This window comes from Lathyrus oleraceus, chromosome 6, assembly GCF_024323335.1.
Source record: "Lathyrus oleraceus cultivar Zhongwan6 chromosome 6, CAAS_Psat_ZW6_1.0, whole genome shotgun sequence".
NCBI lineage: Eukaryota > Viridiplantae > Streptophyta > Magnoliopsida > Fabales > Fabaceae > Lathyrus > Lathyrus oleraceus.
This window is the reverse complement of record NC_066584.1, coordinates 405513280-405533516: the sequence shown is the minus strand read 5'-3', so window position 1 is coordinate 405533516 and position 20237 is coordinate 405513280. Positions and strand designations below refer to the sequence as shown.

General features: G+C 35.2%; 1 protein-coding gene across 1 annotated transcript; it reads right to left on the bottom strand.

Moving 5' to 3' along the window:
* Window positions 1–3168: 3168 nt before the first annotated feature.
* LOC127097974 (uncharacterized) lies at window positions 3169–16241 on the bottom strand. Its single transcript, XM_051036473.1, has 16 exons — window positions 15731–16241; window positions 14570–14745; window positions 9471–9636; window positions 9214–9266; window positions 8711–8854; window positions 8492–8596; window positions 8275–8400; window positions 7893–8081; window positions 7348–7454; window positions 7089–7251; window positions 6862–6927; window positions 5677–5770; window positions 5405–5517; window positions 5042–5112; window positions 4142–4292; window positions 3169–3962 (listed from the first exon to the last, which is right to left on the bottom strand). Exons 1-16 carry the CDS (start codon window positions 16035–16037, stop codon window positions 3516–3518), a joined length of 2478 nt encoding a protein of 825 aa, XP_050892430.1. The 5' UTR covers window positions 16038–16241; the 3' UTR covers window positions 3169–3515.
* Between the last annotated feature and the right edge of the window lie 3996 nt (window positions 16242–20237).

Genomic DNA, 20237 nt, shown 5'->3' with positions numbered 1-20237 from the left:
ATGTTCGACATGTGTGATGATGTGTGGGTGTGATACAGTGAGGTTCCACTCTAAGTAACCATCATTACACTACGATGCATGCTGAACCAAAACTGCCGATCTCTAATGGAACGACCAGAGATGATGATGTTACTCTGAAATCACATGTCAATGCCCACAGATGGTATATTCGGAACTGGTTATGGAATACTCAGAACATAACCATATTGTCGCAGACACCTCTCAGACAATTGTCTAGCGACCATGGTCTCCCCTGTATATAACCCGAATACAAAGAAGAGTCATCAAACTCGCAGTGGAGTTTATGATCAGTGTATGATGTCCAGATGACATCATATATAGTCAGCGCATCTAGCCTTCTCATGTACTCAACAACACCATCGAGATGTGACTGTCTGGCCCTCTATCTCCTCACTCGTGGGCCCCACTAGGAAATGTTGCACCATCATATCACAGATGTTGGGAAAATGCTCGTATATCCAAACCTGATATCATAACATAGAGACAACAAATAATAATTAAGAAATGTTATTCGTAACAATTAAATAAGAAATCAACAATAAATGATAATTTCAAGTATACCTGTAATATACTCAAATAACCAGCAAGTTGTCTAGTCTCAAATAATGTCGCCAGTCCAAGTGTTGTATAGAGGATGGTCCACATAACATAACCCTAAGCCCAACTGGTAATATCGAGGCTACTGGAAAACACATGTACAGGACGTTGATATAAACACCTGACTTATCCGCAAAAAGAGTACATACTACTAGATGTAGCATCAACAAGCTCCTTGTACATATCCCGAAGTCAGGACATATGAAGGTGAACTCCCATGTTAAAGCCAAACTCTTCCAGCACAACCGCCTCAGAAACTCCCAAATCTCGTACAGTTGTCAAACATGCAAGCGACTGTCTAATAACAGGAGTCATCCAGAATCTATCGACGATGGGGAGAAGGAACAATAAAGAGACATCATTCAGAGTGATAGTCCCCTCCCCAAACGGAAGATGAAATGAAGATGTCTCTTTGTGTCATCTCTCAACAAAAGTAAAAAGTAGTGAAGCGTTGAGCATGTGGAGGGAGCAGTGGGAAAAATCAAAAAGCTCAAACTCACGTACAATACAGATGACCTCCTCACGCATCGGAGTCTTCGGGAGACCCTTCAGCTTCGACCCATGCGATGTCACCTTCAGTGGGAGACGGTTTTGTAACAAATAAATTTTAAAAAATTAGCAGTTAACTTTCATGGTACAATGAAAAATAAATTAAACTTAAACATAAAATATATATACCTCTCTCTGCCATAGTTGATATGCCTGAAATTTTCGGGAAAAAAACAAAGTTTTTATAACTATTAGAAATTCTGAAATTTTCGGAAATTTGCAAGTCATTTTGTATCGCAAATTGTAAAATTTTCGTGGTAAATTACTGGAAATTTTGAAATTTACAGTTCATAATCGTGCAAATTTCATAATTTTCGATAAAAAACCTACTATTTTTTAAACTCCCGATAGGTAAATCAAAATTTCTAATATCGCCCCAGAGAATTCAAAAATGCACGTGTGAGAGGTGAATTTGGAGAAAATGAGTGAAAATTATTGCAGGGACAATATTGTCTATTCATATAAAATGGGGGGAGCGGAAGGGGGTGTCAGGTTCAAATAGAGCGTGACAAATAAAATTCTCATAATAATGTAATATCATTAATAAAAAATAATTTTATAAAAATAATTTAAAACTTTTTTCTTTTATTTTTAAAGAGAGTGTTCTTAACATTCATCTTTCTTAATATCCATAAAAGTGACAAAACAACGTATATTAATAAACATAGATAATATTATTCTTAACTTGTGTTTTGATGAAAGTAAGTTAATTTTCTTACCTCTCACTTCCATCCATTAAATTACTACTTTCTACCTCTCGCTTTTTCTTCTTCTTTTTTCTTGAGATCTTTTGATTTAGTGTATATTTGGTTTAATTTTTAAAAGAGGCAAAAACAATTTGAAAGGTGTAGAATTAATTTTGAGATGATATAATGTGTATGATTCTTTTTAATTCGAATTTTTCCGGCCTTCCTGAATTGATTTTATTTAAAATTAAAATTTGTAATTTTTAAATTTAAATGTGATTTTTATATTAAAATTTTGAAATAAATCAATTTACATTCAATTCAATTTACTTTTAATTATTAATTAATTTTAGATAAACAATTTACTAAAAATATTTTTTTCCCACAAACGTTCGTTTAATAGACATCCCATAGTATCATTTAATTAATAGTGCGACATTTATTTTATTTAATTTTAAAGATTCGTTTAATTTAGCCTCTTACAAAATTTTATTTAAATTTATTTGTTTTTACACATGTTTTAAAAATAGAAGTGGTAATCAAACCAGTGAAAGTATTGGGTCACTGGTTTATTGATCAGTCAAATCACTGAGTCATTGGTCGGAAAAAAAAACAAGCATGTAATCTGCTGGTTTTCTAAAATCAACTATTTTTATCAATTTTGATCGGTTCTAATAGTTCAATAGCTTACTCGATTCAATAATCAGATTAGACCGATAGTCCCTCCGATTCTGATTCAATCGGCCGGTTCGTTTCAATTTTTTAAAACACTAATTTTTACACAACCATTTAACTAAACTTTACGTTTTCACCTCGAGCCTTAACTTTGTTTGATTTCATATCGGTGAGTTCCTCTTATAAGTTTAACTTTTTTTTATAGAGAATCATGGTGTCCAACTCTTCTAAAATTACTTGGTTCTGCCTTTTGCATTGTTAATTTAAACTGTGATATACACGATCGTGTCAACAATATTGAAACTACTGACCGTAACAGGTAAACAATAGTATTTATAAAAATATTAAATCTGATACCAAATAATAATAACACAAACGAGCAACTTGTCTGGTAGAGTTTATAAATTAACATAGCATTTTAAATCACCAAAATGTATCAAACATTTGAAGCGTCACATGTCACTTTATCATGATTTGTTCACTTAGGACACTAAGTTCATTTGTTACTAGCTAACATGTAGACTATGTATTATTATTACCTTTTGCCAAACAAAGAAATCAATGGTTGATATTATACCCACATACAAATTAAATTAAATCATATTAACTCTAGATTTTTCTCACTTTACTCGCTACTCAGTTTAGTTGAATAAAATTCATCAATTTAAATATTAATAACTTATTACATGATACATCTATCTTTATTCTAAAATAGATAAATATATGTAGCACTTTACATGAAACTGTACATACTTATAGGGTACCTGGATCTGAACTGCAACAATATCAGCCCACTTAATACAGAGTACCCCCATATACAAACTGTAATTGTAACCAAAAGATCCCCTAATGTTATCCTATACTCATATTTCACCTTCCTGGCACTAAATTGACTCCAAAGCTATAACACCTTTCTTTTCTTTGAAAATTGTCTGATAATAACGTTCTCTCTTTCAGTAGGAAAACTGACAATATTCTTAATACATATCATGCCCTGACTGCATATCTTTTACGTTCAGGTGCATCGAATATCGGGCCCAAGTAAGCCTCAGAGAGAGACAGAACAACCCTATGGCAAGCCAAAGCCGAAGCTGTAATGATTATAACAAGGGAAGACCAAAAGAACCGCAGCATCAATACTTTACTACTGCTTGCAGATTTCACAACCTTTGAAAATATCACCCGAAGCCGCCGATCTCTTAAGATGGAGTTATAATCATCATATGAAGGTGCGGATGATCGAGCAGATCGAGTAGACTCTTTGTTGCTAGGTCCATTGGCCAACATCACCCTGGGATACTGAGTGTCTGTAACTCCTTGTCCAAAAAATTTAATCATCCATTGGCACAGCGCATCGGCTATGACCTTGCAAAGTTGTTGGCGGATGGTCTTTCCCTCCTTTGAAACCATTGCTTTGATTAATGATGCTCCATCCTGTTCATTCCATGCAAATTAAGTATTGACCATAAAACAACAAATAAACAAATCATACATTCATATCTTTCGTTTTGAAAAGGCCAAACAGAAAAGAACAACATAAATAATCAAGAGGAATGGTGACATAATCTTGAAGAACAAAAATGAAGCAAGATTAAGAGTTTATAGGAACTCACAGCAGTCATGAGAAGCCTTCTTATAGCAGCACCATCTTTGGATGGTAAAAGCTTCAAGATCAAGTATGCAATATCAAATGTACCAGTGGCCTTATTTGGTGAATGTTTAGAGGAAGTCACGCTATTTGAAGCTGCTAATTGCAAGGCTTTCCTGACAAGGTATTAGAAGTAAGAGATGATGTATTACTAATACAGGTTAGAGAACTTTCATGATAAAAAGAGGTAATTTTATGAAAATCTTGAAAATTTTCAGTATATTTTGGTGCAATAGATATTTGAATCTTTGACCATGTTAGTGAATTTAGCTTCACATAATTGTGAGAGTTAGTGTAGATGATTTTTAGATGAGTAGTACATATTGACATATGATATGAGTTCTGACTTTTTCTGTTCTTCCTAATTGAGTGAACTGAACCTAATATCCCCCAAAATACTATATCCTAGTAAGTTGCATAAATATTATTGATGAGCTCCAGAATGAAAAAAACTAAATCCAAATACCAAGGCAATTTTGTAAAAAACTTATGTTCTCTGTTGTAACAGTGACCCGATATATCAAAACCTTCTACCAAGCCTACAAGTAACTAAGCTCTTTGACCAAAATGTTTACCGTAACTGGGAAACAATCAATCATTATGGTTATCGAGCATTTATTGGCTTTAATCAAATAGCAAGTGACACTTCTTTAAAAAAATAATAATAAGTAAGATTCTTGATGTTCATTACACAGTAGACGTAGTCTGCAGATGAAACTGAAAACACCAAGTTAGATAGATCCTATTAAAAGGATAATATAGGTTGGAGAGTTTGGATTAAAATTCTAAATATATGGATAACATAAAATATAGTAGATAAGAAATAAAAATAGCTACTTCATGCAGGGAAAACTCCATGACATACCTAGTTGCCCCCACCCTCAAGAATACGGAAAGCCTTTTCCATTGGAACTCCTTTTTTTGATTTAGAAGAACCTGAACAGGAGAAACAGAGTTTTAAAAAAAGTGAATAATATATGATACTTCAGCTATTGAAATATTGATAAATATGAAAAACTACAAAGATTGGTGCGATGAAAAAAAAAACAAGAATTTTGTATGAAAAATATTTTCCCTCCTCACTTTTTGTGAAAAAGGGCGCAGGATCTATTTTATTTCCTGGTGTTTTATCACCAACAGCGAACTGCAGATATTGATAATATGTTACAGTTCTGTTCTATGGACTATTGTCACCAAGGCCACTGTTATGAGTATAAATGTACAATACCGAATGCAATATTTTCCTTGTTGCAGATGAGTTTTCTGTTAGAAGTTTCCGAACAACGTACGGGTAGGCAGCTTCAAAAGTTTTGAAGTTTCTATCTGCAGCTAGAGCCAAACCTGAAATTGTTCCAAAGCAAGTTATGAGTGGAAGACAGGGAACAAAAAACAAAAAATGAATATAAATATTTCAAACTACTACATGTTGAATATAAGTATGCGTAAGAAAACAGATATGAGAATCTAAGAAATAAGTTAGATGTTACTGAGACAGTTTACCTTCGAAGGAGGCTAAGGATCTTAAGACAAGTGTATAATATGCTGGCATACGGAAATGATACTTGAATGCTACAGACCAAATCTTTCCCAGAACCTTGAGGAAAATTCAGAAAAATTCAGCAACTGAAGAGAATAAGACAATCATCTATCTAATTTTCATTGTCCATGAGATAGGGCCTGAAAAAATGTTAATAAGTGAGAAGCATCCCACACTTTACATTGGTGAGATAGGGTTGAAAAAATGTTAATAAATGGAAGGCAGCTCTCACCTTACAACCTGGTTTAATAAGGGTTGAGTTGAGTCCAATGTAAAAATTTAATATAGTCTTAAGAGTTTAGTTTAAGATCCGTTGAGTTACTGCTGCTATCGGATCAGGCTCCAGATGTCCAGTCATGGCGTGAGGAAGGATTTGGGTTGAGAGTCCCACATTGGATGGATTAGAAGAATCAAAGGAAATCAAAATTGATTCTCTTTGATTTTATTTTGTTTTTTATTGTCTTTTTTAGTCATTATGAGACATTATTTCTATTGAAGCTCCCTTTTCCTATATATGCAATTTCAGAATGTAGAAATAAAGTAAGAAAATATTATTCTATTACTTTCTAGAGATGAGATAGGACCTCAAAATATGTTTACAAGTCAGTTTTGTAAGACTTGAGTTAGTGCTAGCAACATCCACTCTAACACCGTCTTTTCAACACTCACTCTCTCATTTGGTGAAATGCATGTGAGCGAGTATTGAAAAGAGTGTTAAAGTGAGTGTTGCTAGCCCTAATTTTATAATTAGGGCTAATTTCTAGTTGAGGATAATGCATTTTATTTTAGTCAAGATTAGTTCAAAATCATTAAGAGTCCTTTCAATCCATTTGTCCACACTCACATACGGTGGTTTGCACTTTCATCTATGTTGAAATTTTCACCTTCATTGCAGCTTGCTCTTAGCCGCCTAATTGTGGCATTTGGGTTGCTTTCATTGCAACCTTCAACACCTTAATTTTGTTGGGCATGAAATGGTAAATTTAGTCTCACATTGCCTAGAGATAGAGTATGTGTGGTATTTATAAAGCTTGGGAAGCCCTCACTTTACAAGTCAGTTTTATATGATTAATTTAGGTCAAACCCATACTCTAAGAATCTAACATCAACATTCAGTTACTACATATCTTGTTAAAGACAATTCTCACCCTGCTGAACTTCACATCAGGAATTCCATCCTTAAATTCTACTTCCCCCAAGGCATGTTCCAGTTCCTGAAAATAAAATAGAGAATAGAGATTTAGAAAGTTATTGCGAGAGCATATGTTTCAGAAGGATGGAGTCTATACAACAAAAACTGTTTATATAAGAATGTTATTATTTGGTTCAATTATTAGATTGCAAGATAACCAAATCCTAGATACGAGTATTATACCATGGTAACAAGCCGGATATTTGTCCCTGGCCTCACAACATCCATATCAATCAGAGCTCGGACAAGGGAAGCCCAGTCACCATTTACTATGTGAACTATTGAAGCCAGCATAGCAAATTGATGTCTTTTTTCCATTTGACAGAGCAACCCAAAATCCAGAAACCTATCACACACATAAGTTTGAAAAAATCTTTTATATTTTGTTAGCTAAGGAAAGCATAATTTATTCAGATTGGATAAGAAAAGGAAGGACACAAACCCTATTTGTCCTGACGAAGTGTAGCGTAAGTTGCCAGGATGTGGATCAGCATGTAATAAGCCTGTTTCAAGAAGTTGCACTAATGTTGCTTCGACACCTTTACTGACCTGAATCAACCAATGTGTAATAGAAGTAAACATTCATCAAATATGATGCTCTCATAATAGTGAAACATTCAGATTATCATACACGGATAAACTAGTGACTAGACAGCGTGATGTATTAGTAGAATCGGAAACTCTTGATTGAACAATTTTCAGTTGAATAATAATGGTTAAATAAGCTAATGAAGTTTCTGAAGAAAGTTTACGACTACCTCAATCTAGATCCAGAGTCATATTGTTCTGTAATTGAAACTCTAGTATGAGAAAGTCAAAAGTGTTTTTTTTCATGTAATACTAGTGATTATATTGGAAAAATAGCAATCCTATTCAATAATACCATTGACTCCTACCATAATCCAATTGCCAGGAGGTTATCAAAATCAAACATCTAAGATATTTAAGTAAATACAAAAATGGATAATTGCATTTATGTTTATGTACCATATCAAGAAGACGCCTTTTTGCATCTACTCTTTGCCTATCTGAATATTCAGAGACCTTTCCGGTAGATACAGAGAACAAATCAGTTGGACTTTCACCAACCATCCACTCCATGGTCAGAACTCTCTTTCTACTTAAATGTAAAAATATTTTTGGCACGTGCATGAAAGAAAATGATGAGTGAACTTCCTGCATGCAGCAATAACAAGTCCATTTGAAAGAGCAAAATGTTAACCACTGTCATCAGACACCAATTCAACATAGAATCACAATATAAGTTTAACCACTAATAAAAGATTTCATCAATGTGCCATATTTCCCAATTTCTAGAACTCATCAAAATGTAAACATTATAAGCTCCAACTGATATGTCAGCTATTACCCGAAACTTCAATGCATTTGCAGCCTCTAAAGTGTAATCCAATTCACCAACAAAACCTTTCCCGAGCTCATCAGCATAAAGGCGAGGGTCACTCTTTCTCTTGGCAATCTTTTGCAGAAGCCCCAACTGAGATGGTTAATATACAATCATTTAAGAATTCCATGTAGTATAGAATAATGTATTAAAAATCCAATAGAGATATATAGTAACTACGAACCCCAAGACGAAGAATGTAGATATCCCGCACCACCACATGACGCAAATTAGGACGCTGAACTTTTACAGCAACATTAACACCCTCAATAGTACGGGCAAAATAAACCTATGAATTGTAATCAAAATAGTGAGCAAGACATAAACCAACATATAAACACTTATAAATAAATGGAGTCACATGCATCCAATAAGAATTTTATATTGTCATAACAAAAAGTACCTGACCAAATGATGCAGCGGCTATAGGTTCCTCAGAAATGTAACTGAAAAATGATTCCAGAGGAGCTCCTAATTCTTCCTCAAGAATCTTCATAGCAACGGTCCTGGGAAAAGGAGGGATTTGATCGTGCAATTCTGACAATGCCTACAAGAACGCAATCAAATTATATATACATACATTGTCAATCAAGTTATTCAAACTTAAGCGGCATTACAATCAATGTACCATCCGGACACTGAAAGTTTCATTTAAAATTCAGATAGAATCCACATGAAAGGAACACAAATACATTTTTCTGTGCAAATCAGTATAAAGCTAGCTAAAGAACATATTTGAAGAGCAGCAGTCACCAATAAATTTGATACACAACCACATTTTATCATCCTCTAATAAGAAAACATCCCTACCATGACAAATAACTGCCAATACCTTTCCAAGGTCACCACAAGAAAAAAAATGTTCAGCACTAAAGAAGTGGCAATAAAGATACAGTTTAATCTAACCTTGGACATCTCAACACCGATGATATCTGGCCTTGTGGAAAGCGACTGACCAACTGCATCGTCAATCAAATGAATGTAAAAAGGATATTGGAAATCTTGTTACTGCATAAGAGAAATGAAAGCCCCAACAAAAAATCCTTGAAATGATAGATATTACAAAATGTGAAAAATAAAGAATAATATTGAAATGATGATACTAAATAACTTAACATTTATACTAATATCAATCAATATGTCAAATAGATCAGAGTCCTTACCTTTTATAAAGGTGGGGCCGAGATTAAGCATTGTTTCCTTTAACACCAACCCAAAATTATATTCAGATGTTTTATCATCCACATCCCCTTCTGCATTTATAGGTAGAAACTTTCTAAGCCCTGAAGCTCGAATACTGACCGCAGCAGAGGCAAAGGACGAAAATACCTTCCAAAATGAAAAATAATTCAATTAGGATGGGGTTCAAGGAAGAGTCAAGAAAGCATCTTATCATCAGTTTCAAACGCATCTATCAAAAATGAAATATAGGCTCAATTTTTGCATTGTGTAAAGTTAATTATGATAAATAAGAATTGAGAAAAATACTTAGTCTAACTCAACCACAAAATGCTTACTCGTGGGGAAAAATTATTCAAGCACATGGAGAACCCTCCCTTATAAGCTAGCTATCAAGAGGGAAGAACCAAGGCACTTAAATACTCCACTAATCATGCCATACTACCCAATGTAGGACTTGGACATCCTATAACACTCAAGTCCCTACCATAGCACCACCCCTGAGAGCCAACGTTTTAGAGGCTACACTCTACTATGCTTTACTCAGCCTTCCGTAGGTAACCCTTTTTGAGCCATTGACAGTCAACTCTAATATCAATTGATAAGTATCTAAGGACTTGAGGAACCATCCCTTACTACTTGATGTGGGACTTGGGCATCCCCACTATACCCAAGTCCCTATCATCAGATTGTAAAAGTCATTATCAGGGGTGCTTTGACTATAAACCCAACTGATGTGAGATTTTGACACATTCACCTCACCCAAAATTAGACATTTGGAGTATGAAATTTGAGAACCTGGAATCAGATAGACTTGGATGCCGTATTAGAATTGAGAATGGAATTCATCAAACTTGATTCCAAAAGTTTTCGGAAAATTGTACAAGGATTTGAATGGATCAATATTGAGAGGAAAATCGATTTCGTCCAATCCCACCAGCTTTCTTATTTTACCATTCAATCAGTTTTGTTCTAAATTTAATTCAAATAAAATCTACAGGTGATCTTAGAATGTCTGGGTTAGACCTAACTCATCCTTATAAAACCGGCTTGTAAGGTGAGGATTGACCCCACTTATAAATACTCGATCGGGTCCTTTTTATAAGAGACACTTCACCTTTCTAGATTCTCTTATAAAAAGGACCGGAGGGAGTACAACACAGGCCATATCTCTAAGTAATGCAGGACTAAATTCACCCCCTTCAATCCCAACACAGTGAAGGTGTTGGAGACTGCAATGAAGGCAAGTCAAATGCCGCAATTTAGGCGACTAGGAGCGGACCGCAATGAAGGTGGAAATTCCGACAGTAAACACCTTATTCCATAATCAATTGCTAGAATCTTACAATAAATGGGAGGCAAATGTAAAAGTTAATTTAGAACTTATTTGGATTTATCTCATACCATATACACTTATATTAGTGTTTGAATGTGTGTAGATGTGAAACAAAGTATATCGAATGTAAGTTTAGAAAAGGACAAACAAATTCTAATGTCAAGGTGGAAATTAGATGACATTATACCACACAAGTTTCACGTTTTAGGTACCTAGGTCCACCATACAAATTGACGAGATGTAAAGCATAGGCTGGATGAAATACAAGAATCCTATAAGACCAGCAATGTTGCACGGAACTACCTATTGAGCAATAAAAAGAGAAGAAGAAGATAAACTTGTGTTGCAGTCTTGCAAAGATGAAAATGTTACGATGATAGTGGGTACAACAAAGAGAGAAAAATTAGAAATACAACTATTAGAGAGAAAACTAAAGGATCCCCAAGAGGCCACAGTGGAGAAGATAATAGAATCATGTGTTTGGGCAGTTTAGGCATGCATGGAGAAGACAAGTAGAAGCATAAGTAAGAATATGATAGAAACCAGCTCTTTACAAAATAGAATTGGGACAATTCATATTTTTATTGATACAGACAGAATTACAGTACAGAGAATTGAACACAACCACACATAATAAAACTAGGATAATTGTTCTCCAAGGTTGCGAGAGCCTTGCCTCTCCCTTTCCCAAATATTCTAGAGTTGTGTCTCTCCCACTAACCACTCCCAATGTAATCAAATCTCCCCTATCTTCCTCAATTTATTCTAAACATAAAAACATAAAGACTTAATATTACATAATTACTCCTAATAATATAATAAATGCCACTAAATTGCTTCTAATAATATAATAATGCCACTTAAAAACATAACTGCTACAAAACTGACCACAGTCAGTTTCTTCAGTTGTCTTTAATGAGAGGTCTAACAATACTCCCTCCTAAAGTTTCACCTTGCCCTCAAGGTGAAAGAAATACACCGAAGAAAAAATAGATGATCCCGGATGCCATAACTTGAAACCGAAAGATTGGGTTGTGCAAGAAATAGGGTAATTTTCTCCCGGATCAAATTTGCTCGCTAATGTCAATCCTCTAGTAACTGGTTGTTGGGATGATGGCAACGTCGGTAGTGGAACTTTCTCGTTCCTAGACTCTATGTATGGAATAGCAGCAAACCGTGGAACTTTCTCGTTTCTAGAATTTATCTTAGGAATAGCAGCAACCCCTGTGTGAGACCCGGCGTATGGGCGATTTTGGCAATTATGGCTGGTTGTCTAACCATTCTGGCAGTGGCCGCTCATTTGGTCCATCTCCTAATCTCATTTCTCTTAATTTCGCAGTTGTGGAATTTCCTAAGTGTGATGACAACGACGACGTCGACCAATAGCCTAACATCAAAGGAACCGGCATCTGCACGACATCTGTACCATGTACTCCTTCCTTGTCCCTCACCTCTCTCACGAGGTCCTTCTGCCTTCATCACCAGCCTTTTCTTTGAGTAAATTGCTAAGCCATCATTTGAAGGTTTTTGTTCGTGGTAGCAAGTCTAATGCCTGTGATGGAATGCCTAACTCTCCATCACTTCTCCAGACCTTTACTTCAGTGGCACCCGCCAATGAATCCATACTCTTCAATTTGCCACCCTCTTGATCAAATTTGTATCCACCGTACAATCTTCTTTTTCACGGTATTTTTGGATGTGTGCCATCAACTTCAGCACAAATGTTTTCTTCAGTTTGGGATGCTATTGGTTCTTGCTTTTCATCTTGAATTTCATATATGCCATGGTTTTCTTATTCTTCATTCTTTGAAAAATCCCACCAACAAGTATTTGGATTGCTCTCTTTCCAAGAAATCCACCAATCAAGAGCATCCTCTTTAAATGCAAATGTAACAATCCACCAAAGTTCTATCTCTTCACCCTTCTTGCCCTAAAATATTGCTCTGCCGGGATTAGCCACCAATAGGCCTCCCTTCCATCAAATCTTGGAATCAAATCTGCAGCATCATGCCAAAATTTCCAGCACACCCGTAAAATCTTCCTGGATTAGAATGGCTCTGATACCAATGGATAAAAACTAGTTCTTCTCAAAATAGAATAGGGTCAATTTCTGATTTTTATTGATACAAAAAGAATTTCAGTACATACAATTACAACATAATAACACTAGGATAACTGTTCTCCACGGTTTAGAGAGCCTTGACCTTGACCTCTCCCTTTCCCAAATGTTCAAGAATTGGGTCTCTCCCACTAACCACTCAATAATTCCAATATAATAAACTCTCTCCTATCTTCCCTTATTTATTCTATACATAAACACACAAAATTAATAAATAGTAACTGCTCATAATAATATGATAATTGCTACTTAAAAACATAAGTAGCTACAAAACCAACCAAAGTCATTCTTCCTTAATGAGAGGTCTAACAATAGTAGTGCAAATGGAGGATAGTCAAATATTTAGAGGTAGAGGGAGACGAAGGAAAACTATAGGTCAAACCATTAAGAAAGATTTTGAAGCAAATGTCTATTTGCGGCCCTAATACAGACAAGAGTTTATGGCATTGACTAACTCATTTAGTCATATCGTTTAGTGAAAAAAGTTTGGTTGTTGTTGATTGTATGCAGGTATGGCAACATGGAAATTTTATAAGTTAGAGTTTAATTTATATGTTGACAAGACAGGATCAGTTTTCAAAATTAGATATGAAAACAAATCCAATCCAACTAAAAAAATTTGGCTTTTCCATTTTTCTGATTTTGTTTTCAATATTTGCACTTTGCATTGTGTTGAATTGGTTAATGAACATTACTACAGGAGGATTGGCAAAATTATTAAAAGCATACTTAACCTATATCCAGCTGATATGAGACATTCAGTACACATGCAATATAGCACAGGGAATATCTTTAGCGTGTCTCCTTGAATAACGAAGACAATTTTAAATTAAAAACTTTAAACCTTATCCATAAAAGAAAATACATGAGTAAAAAAAGTATAAAATGATTACATGCATTCAAATAAGATTAGTCATATAGATGCAGACATGTACAAAGATCATACCATATGAAGATGCAATTGAGTTGAATACATCAGAAAACATTCAACCTTTAATTTAGCATATCCTATAAGTGGGGCAACTAGAGCCTATCTATCACACTTGCCAATAATTCATACACCGATTAAAACCTTTCCTGTATTGCAACATTTGAAACAGATGCATATTGTAAAAGATCAATTCTTATTATGCAAGTGCTCAAACTCATCTCAACTTGCAATTGTTGACCCCCAGAAAACAAAATCTTGAAACTTTTTATATACAAATTATTTTTTTTAAAATAAAAGAAAAAGGCAAGCATTAAGTAGTGTCAATTTAGGCTAATGTATAGTTCTTATGAAACAAAGAAAATAAAGAAACACTGACTGCCTGTATGAGACACTTTGGTCCTACAATTCTTCCTGAGCCTTTGTCCCTATATATAATTATGCCATTTTATCTGCAGGACACAATTATCTTCTGCTGATATGTAAAACAAATTACAGGAAAAAAAATCATTTTTAAGTAAGTAGGTTACATAGAATAGAGGTATTGTGACTTAAGCTAAAAGGAAAAGTTGATAAAAGGAATATTTTAAGCTATTAAGAGGGAATTTTTCACAACTTAACCGAATTATTTAAAAAGGAAAAGGGCAGATTCATAAATGGATACATAACAAGTTTTTGTTCAAATTATCAATCCAATTACCTCAAGCATACGAAGGGCCACAACATGGGGCCTGGCATTGAAATAGTGAGCAACATCCTGGGGATCATAAGCTTCAGGCAGTGGCTTTGACCAAATCTTAGATGAATGATAGAAGTAACTAGCATATACTTCTAAGGCCTTCAGATCAGACATAAGCAAATCTACTCCAGACAGTCCTGGAAGCCAAAGAAGAATTAAGTAAATCATATCTCTGATTGTGGTGCTATTATCCAGTTCAATGCATTATATTTTCATTATCTTAATTTACAAGAGCGCAATTGGAAACCCCATAATCTACACTCAATGAAGACATCTACAAAAGTAATTTGATTTACATTGGCACCTCCCTTCCAAATTCAAACTCATTCTCCAAAAGTTCAAAAAAGAAGTCATCTTCTAATGAGTAGACAGCAAAATACTATATAAGGCAACACTCACATAATATTGAGACTCAACGTTTTCCCTATAAAATGAAAGGACAGCCAGCAGAACAGGTTCAAGCTAATTTACAAAAGAAAGAAGAAGAAAAATCAGATCAACTCACACAAGAGCATCACATTCTCACAGGAATCATCCTCATTAACCTCCACCAAGTAACCTAGAACATGCATAAGGCTCTGTTTGGATAAACATCTTCGTTAAGCGCTTGTATGAGAAAAAAAGATAAAACAAAGTAAAACTGTTTACATATAAGTTATCAGTTTATGTATAAGTTATCAGTTTATGTATAAGCTACCCTTTGGAGCTTATAGCAACTAGTTAAAAACAACTTATAGACACATCATAACTGTTTCCATATGATTTCTCGTAAAGCCCCACAAGTGCTTATGTCAATAGATAAACTCAAATAAGCTAATTGATAGCAAGTATAGAAACACCACATTTTTCGCTTTACAGCCATGTCACTAGCACACAGCACCTTCTCAGCCCAAAATTTCCAACACAGTTAATCTCGCTATCACCATTAATCAACCAAACAAACCCAACAATACCCTGAAATCTGTAGCAGCTATGCATCAAGTATAGCAATATCCAATACCCAACTCACAGAGAATTAGGCCAGATCAAAAAAACGGAACAGTGACCCACAAATATTTCAAGCCAATTACACATTACCTATTAGCATCAACCACAAAATTACCATATGAATTGGTATTGTACCTGGGTACCAAGGCTCTGGCCAAGAAGGGGTGGAAAAGTTAGAAGCAAGAGGATCTTCGAGATTGCGAAGCCAAACAACTTCATCAATTTTCTTCGTAATTTGAGGAATACGGAAGGCGTCGTTAGCCCACGCAACGCCATTGTTAAACCCTCTTTTGAGGAAATCCATATCCTTGCGAACGACTTGCCCGAAGTGACCGAAATTTCCGAGTGCTCGATGCTTCTGATGATTCTTCTTCTTCTTGGTGGAGGACGTCGTTGCGGTCCTTGCAAAGGGAAGTAACGGAGGTGGTGTGAGCGTCGCCATGGACGGAGAGAGAGAAGAATCAAAAAGCGAATTGAAGAAGAAGATGCATTTATTGTTGATGTTGTTGCATGTGAAATTGGTGATAGTGAAAAGAAGAGATTGGTAGAAGTGGAGTGGTGCGTTGATGTGTGGCTGTGGGGTAAAGTTACGATGCGACGACGATGATATTGAAGTCACGCTAATGCTATGGACTTACTCTTAAGTCAAAACTTGGTGATCATAAGAGTTTGTGCTATTAATCTCTTTTAATTTTAATTTAATCTTTCTAAGACAAACTTGTTTGAAACAAAAACACAAGTTTAATTTTTATCCAACAAATATGATTTATACGTGGACCGTCTTAAGTAGGGGTGGACAGCGGGTTTGGGTCCAAAATTCTTATCCGACTCAAATCGTGGATTGTAATCATAGACTCATTTTCGCCCATTATTTTCAACGAATTGTGCGATTTATGGATTACGCGGGTTTTGGATTTTCTAATGGTTTGAGACGGATTTGCTCTCAAAGAACAAAAAACTCTTTGCAAAGTTTAAAAAGTGGCTATTTTCATAGAGAAGAATGGATTTTATCTCAATCAAACCATCAATGACTCGTCTGATTGAAACATCCCCATGTTCCACATCTAGGTGCATTAGTCTATCTTCGAGATCTCCTACGATTTTCCTAAGGTGTTTAGGGTATTTGAGTGCTGACATGATGCAATGGTGGCTGGTGTGAAGGTCCGATGAAAGGTCCACCGGTATTTGATAGATTTGTCATCATTTGTCCCCAATAGCTGGGGGTTGTCGCCAACGACGCTTCCGTAATTGAGTTTGATGCCCATGTTATCGTAGTTGGGTAATTGTGGTTGGGTGGATTGTGGACGGTATGATTGTCCGAATTGGGACATTGAATCATTTTAGAAACGAAGCAATGGTTCATGTGGTGTACTAAAGTCAAACAATGGTTGGGTGTTGTGGCGATAGGATGTTTAAGCGTTCATTGGCGGGGGGCTACGATGACATGACGTTGAATCGTATGAATCATCTAGGTTATAGACTGTTGTGGTGGCTACATATGGCTGTTGGTGGTTAGGGTTTGATTCCTGATTTTAAGTTTAGGTGTGTGGCATGAATTGGTTGTGAGGTTGGGTATTTGGTGATTTGGTGTATATGGTAGGGTGATGTGTGAGTTTGGTCGTTGGGTTTGGGTGGATTGATATTGTTTTTGGGCGGGGATTTGTTGTTGGACGTTTGATGACGAAGCTCGTTGGCGTGGATCAATCAAATATCTTGGCTCAGACACAAATTGTGGCGTTGTAACCGACCTAAATCATGTCATATAATGTTGAGTTGATCTAACACCATGTATGACTGGTTTGTTTAAGATGTGTTGTTGTCGATTCCTCCAATGACAACACATCTCTTTTGCGAAGTCTCTCCAGTCAGAATAATCCCATTGGTCACCAACTCTTTTTTGATGCCAATCTCCCAAATACGTCGGAGATTCTGGAATTTATTGTTGCATGCTGAACTGCAATTTTACACGGTTACTCTGGTGCATCTCCACAGTAGTGAACCGGATAATTGGTATTTTTGTTGTCCAAAATGCATCATCATGCTTAACCTGATGATCAATACCTAGATATGGCCTCCAGATAAACTATACAAGAATATAACACGATTAGATGATATGTAATTGGGTAATTTTTTTAATCAAATATTGGGTTGTGTAGTAGTATTACATTGTTTGGTCCAATGTGGTCTAAAAGATTGTGATAGACTATTACAGCGTGTTTCAGACACCTGTTATAGTTCATCCCTTTAACTGACCACCTAGATTGAAAAGATTTGAAAAATATTATTTACAGTTAGTTGTAGTATAAAGTCTAATAAATTAGATGGTGCAATTTAAAACTTACTTTGTTGCAAAGGGGAATATGAATGACTTCTTGTTGACCGGAGTGAGTGACGACAGTCTTGACCAACCCCATGCTTGTAGCAAATAGGCGAAAGAATAAAACGTACGAGTATTTTTTTTAGCATTTTTACACAAGGAACTATATAGATGAGACAAAACAGCCGAACTTCAACTATATGTGCTTACCTTATTTATGTTTCGTAACAATGACAAATGCATAATATTTACCGTATTACCAGTACTTTCAGGAAATAAAAAATTATCAAATAGAATCATAATATAACATCGAGCTTTAATTATCTTTTCATACTCGGTAGATTCTTTGTTTAATGTTATAGTTGCATAATATTGTTTAAGATATTTTAAATTAATACCTTGACCCCTAACTTGACCATAAATCTCTCTCGTAGTTGTGTCTTCACATAAAGGGGCACCCAACAATTCATCGCATATAGAGTTATCTTTGTTAACTCTACCATTTACGGCCTTACCATTGATACGTAGACCTAACAACATATAGACGTCCTCAAGTGTGACGTACACTCACCGAAAAGAAGGTGAAATGTGTGGGTCTCGGGTCTCCATCTCTCTAACAAAGCAAGAATAAATTTGTAGTCAACCGAGTATGAGACTATGTTGACTAGATTACCAAAATTGCATCCTCGAATATATGGTTCTATCAAAGGATCGTATGGTACATATTCATGTACACGACATTGAAATCTCTTTAAGTCCTAATAAAACATAAGTAAGAAATTAGTAAGAAGAAGTAATAAACAATGGAGACATTTTGTTGCGAAATAAGAATAAGAATAAGTAATAACATACAAATGTCACAATATTATTGATTGTTCCTCGATGTTCATCATCCATAGTCAATAGAGACATAATGTTGCAGAGAGATTGACCTTGGCAGAGAGATTGAGTGTTACAGAGGTTGAGTGTTGCAGAGGTTGAGTATTGTAGAGGTTGAGTGTTGCAGGTATTGAGTGTTACAGATATTGAGTGTTGAAGATGTTGAGTGTTGTAAGTTGCAGCAATATTTATAGATGAGATAGGTTTGCAAGGTGAAGCATGTGATCCGATGAGACAGATATTGAGTGTTGAAGATGTTGAGTGTTGTAAGTTGCAACAATATTTATTATATATATATATATATATATATATATATATATATATATATATATATATATATATATATATATATATATATATATAATATATATATATATATTATATATATATATATATATATATATATATATATTAACACAACAATATCAAGTGTCTCAGTTTGTTGATCCGTCACAAGTGTTTTGTGAAACTAATTATGATGAACAAGCTGAAGTCAATGTTGTTGACGCGGAAGAAGAAGAAGTTGAGTTATTGGTTGATGAAATGGTGAATAATGATGAAATAGAAGAGTCATTGCCAGCTAGTCATGTATATTGTCCACCTCAACACATGACAAGCTTGAACTTGGGTGCAGATGAACCTTCGTCAGATATATTTTACAATCCTTATGTGCAAATTCAAAGATCATTGAAAGAAGGAGACAATTTCGCACAAAAGAAGATTGTGTCAGAGCCATTAAAAAGTATCATATGGAATTATCAGCTGATTATAGGGTTGATGAAACTAATGCAACGAGATATAAGAATTATGGTCAAAATGAGCTCTGCATGTTCCGGTTGTCAGCATCTTACCAGAAGAGGAGTGATTCTTGGGAGATTGGTTCTATGGCTCCAGTTCACACATGCTTAATCACGAACCCAATGCAAGACCATTGAAAACTCAACTCTCAGTTAATATGTGATGAAATTTTGTCTGTCATTAGCAACAATCCATCGTTAAAGGTGAGTATAATAATCTCACATATTGTAACATAATACAACTATACTCCATCATACAGGAAGGCTTGGATAGCTAGGACTAAGGTGATTGAAAAAGTGTTTGGCAATTGGGAGGAGTCTTACAAACAACTTTCAAAATACTTGGTGTCTCTTAAACAATATGCTCCAGGGACTATTGTCAATTTGGAAATGTTATCAATGTATACCCCAGACGGGACTTGTGTTATTGGTAATGGAATATTCCACCGACTCTTCTGGGCGTATCAAACATGCATCAAAGGTTTTGCTTTTTGTAAACCTATTATACAAATTGATGGTACATGGTTGTACGAGAAATATAAAGGAACGCTACTGATGATAGTGGCACAAGATGGCAACAACAACATTTTTCCAATCGCCTTTGCCCTAGTTGAAGGGGAGACTGCTGAAGGATGGAGTTTTTTCCTAA

What these genes read in the sequence shown, in the direction of transcription:
- LOC127097974 (XM_051036473.1), bottom strand. Translation starts at nt 16,037, where the DNA reads ATGGCGACGCTCACACCACCTCCGTTACTTCCCTTTGCAAGGACCGCA. An exon ending in AAAGGCGTCTTCTTGATATG is followed by an intron (nt 7,455 to 7,892) that starts GTACATAAACAT and finishes TGGTTGATTCAG; the next exon opens with GTCAGTAAAGGTGTCGAAGC. An exon ending in CTGATGTGAAGTTCAGCAGG is followed by an intron (nt 5,771 to 6,861) that starts GTGAGAATTGTC and finishes ATTTTCCTCAAG; the next exon opens with GTTCTGGGAAAGATTTGGTC.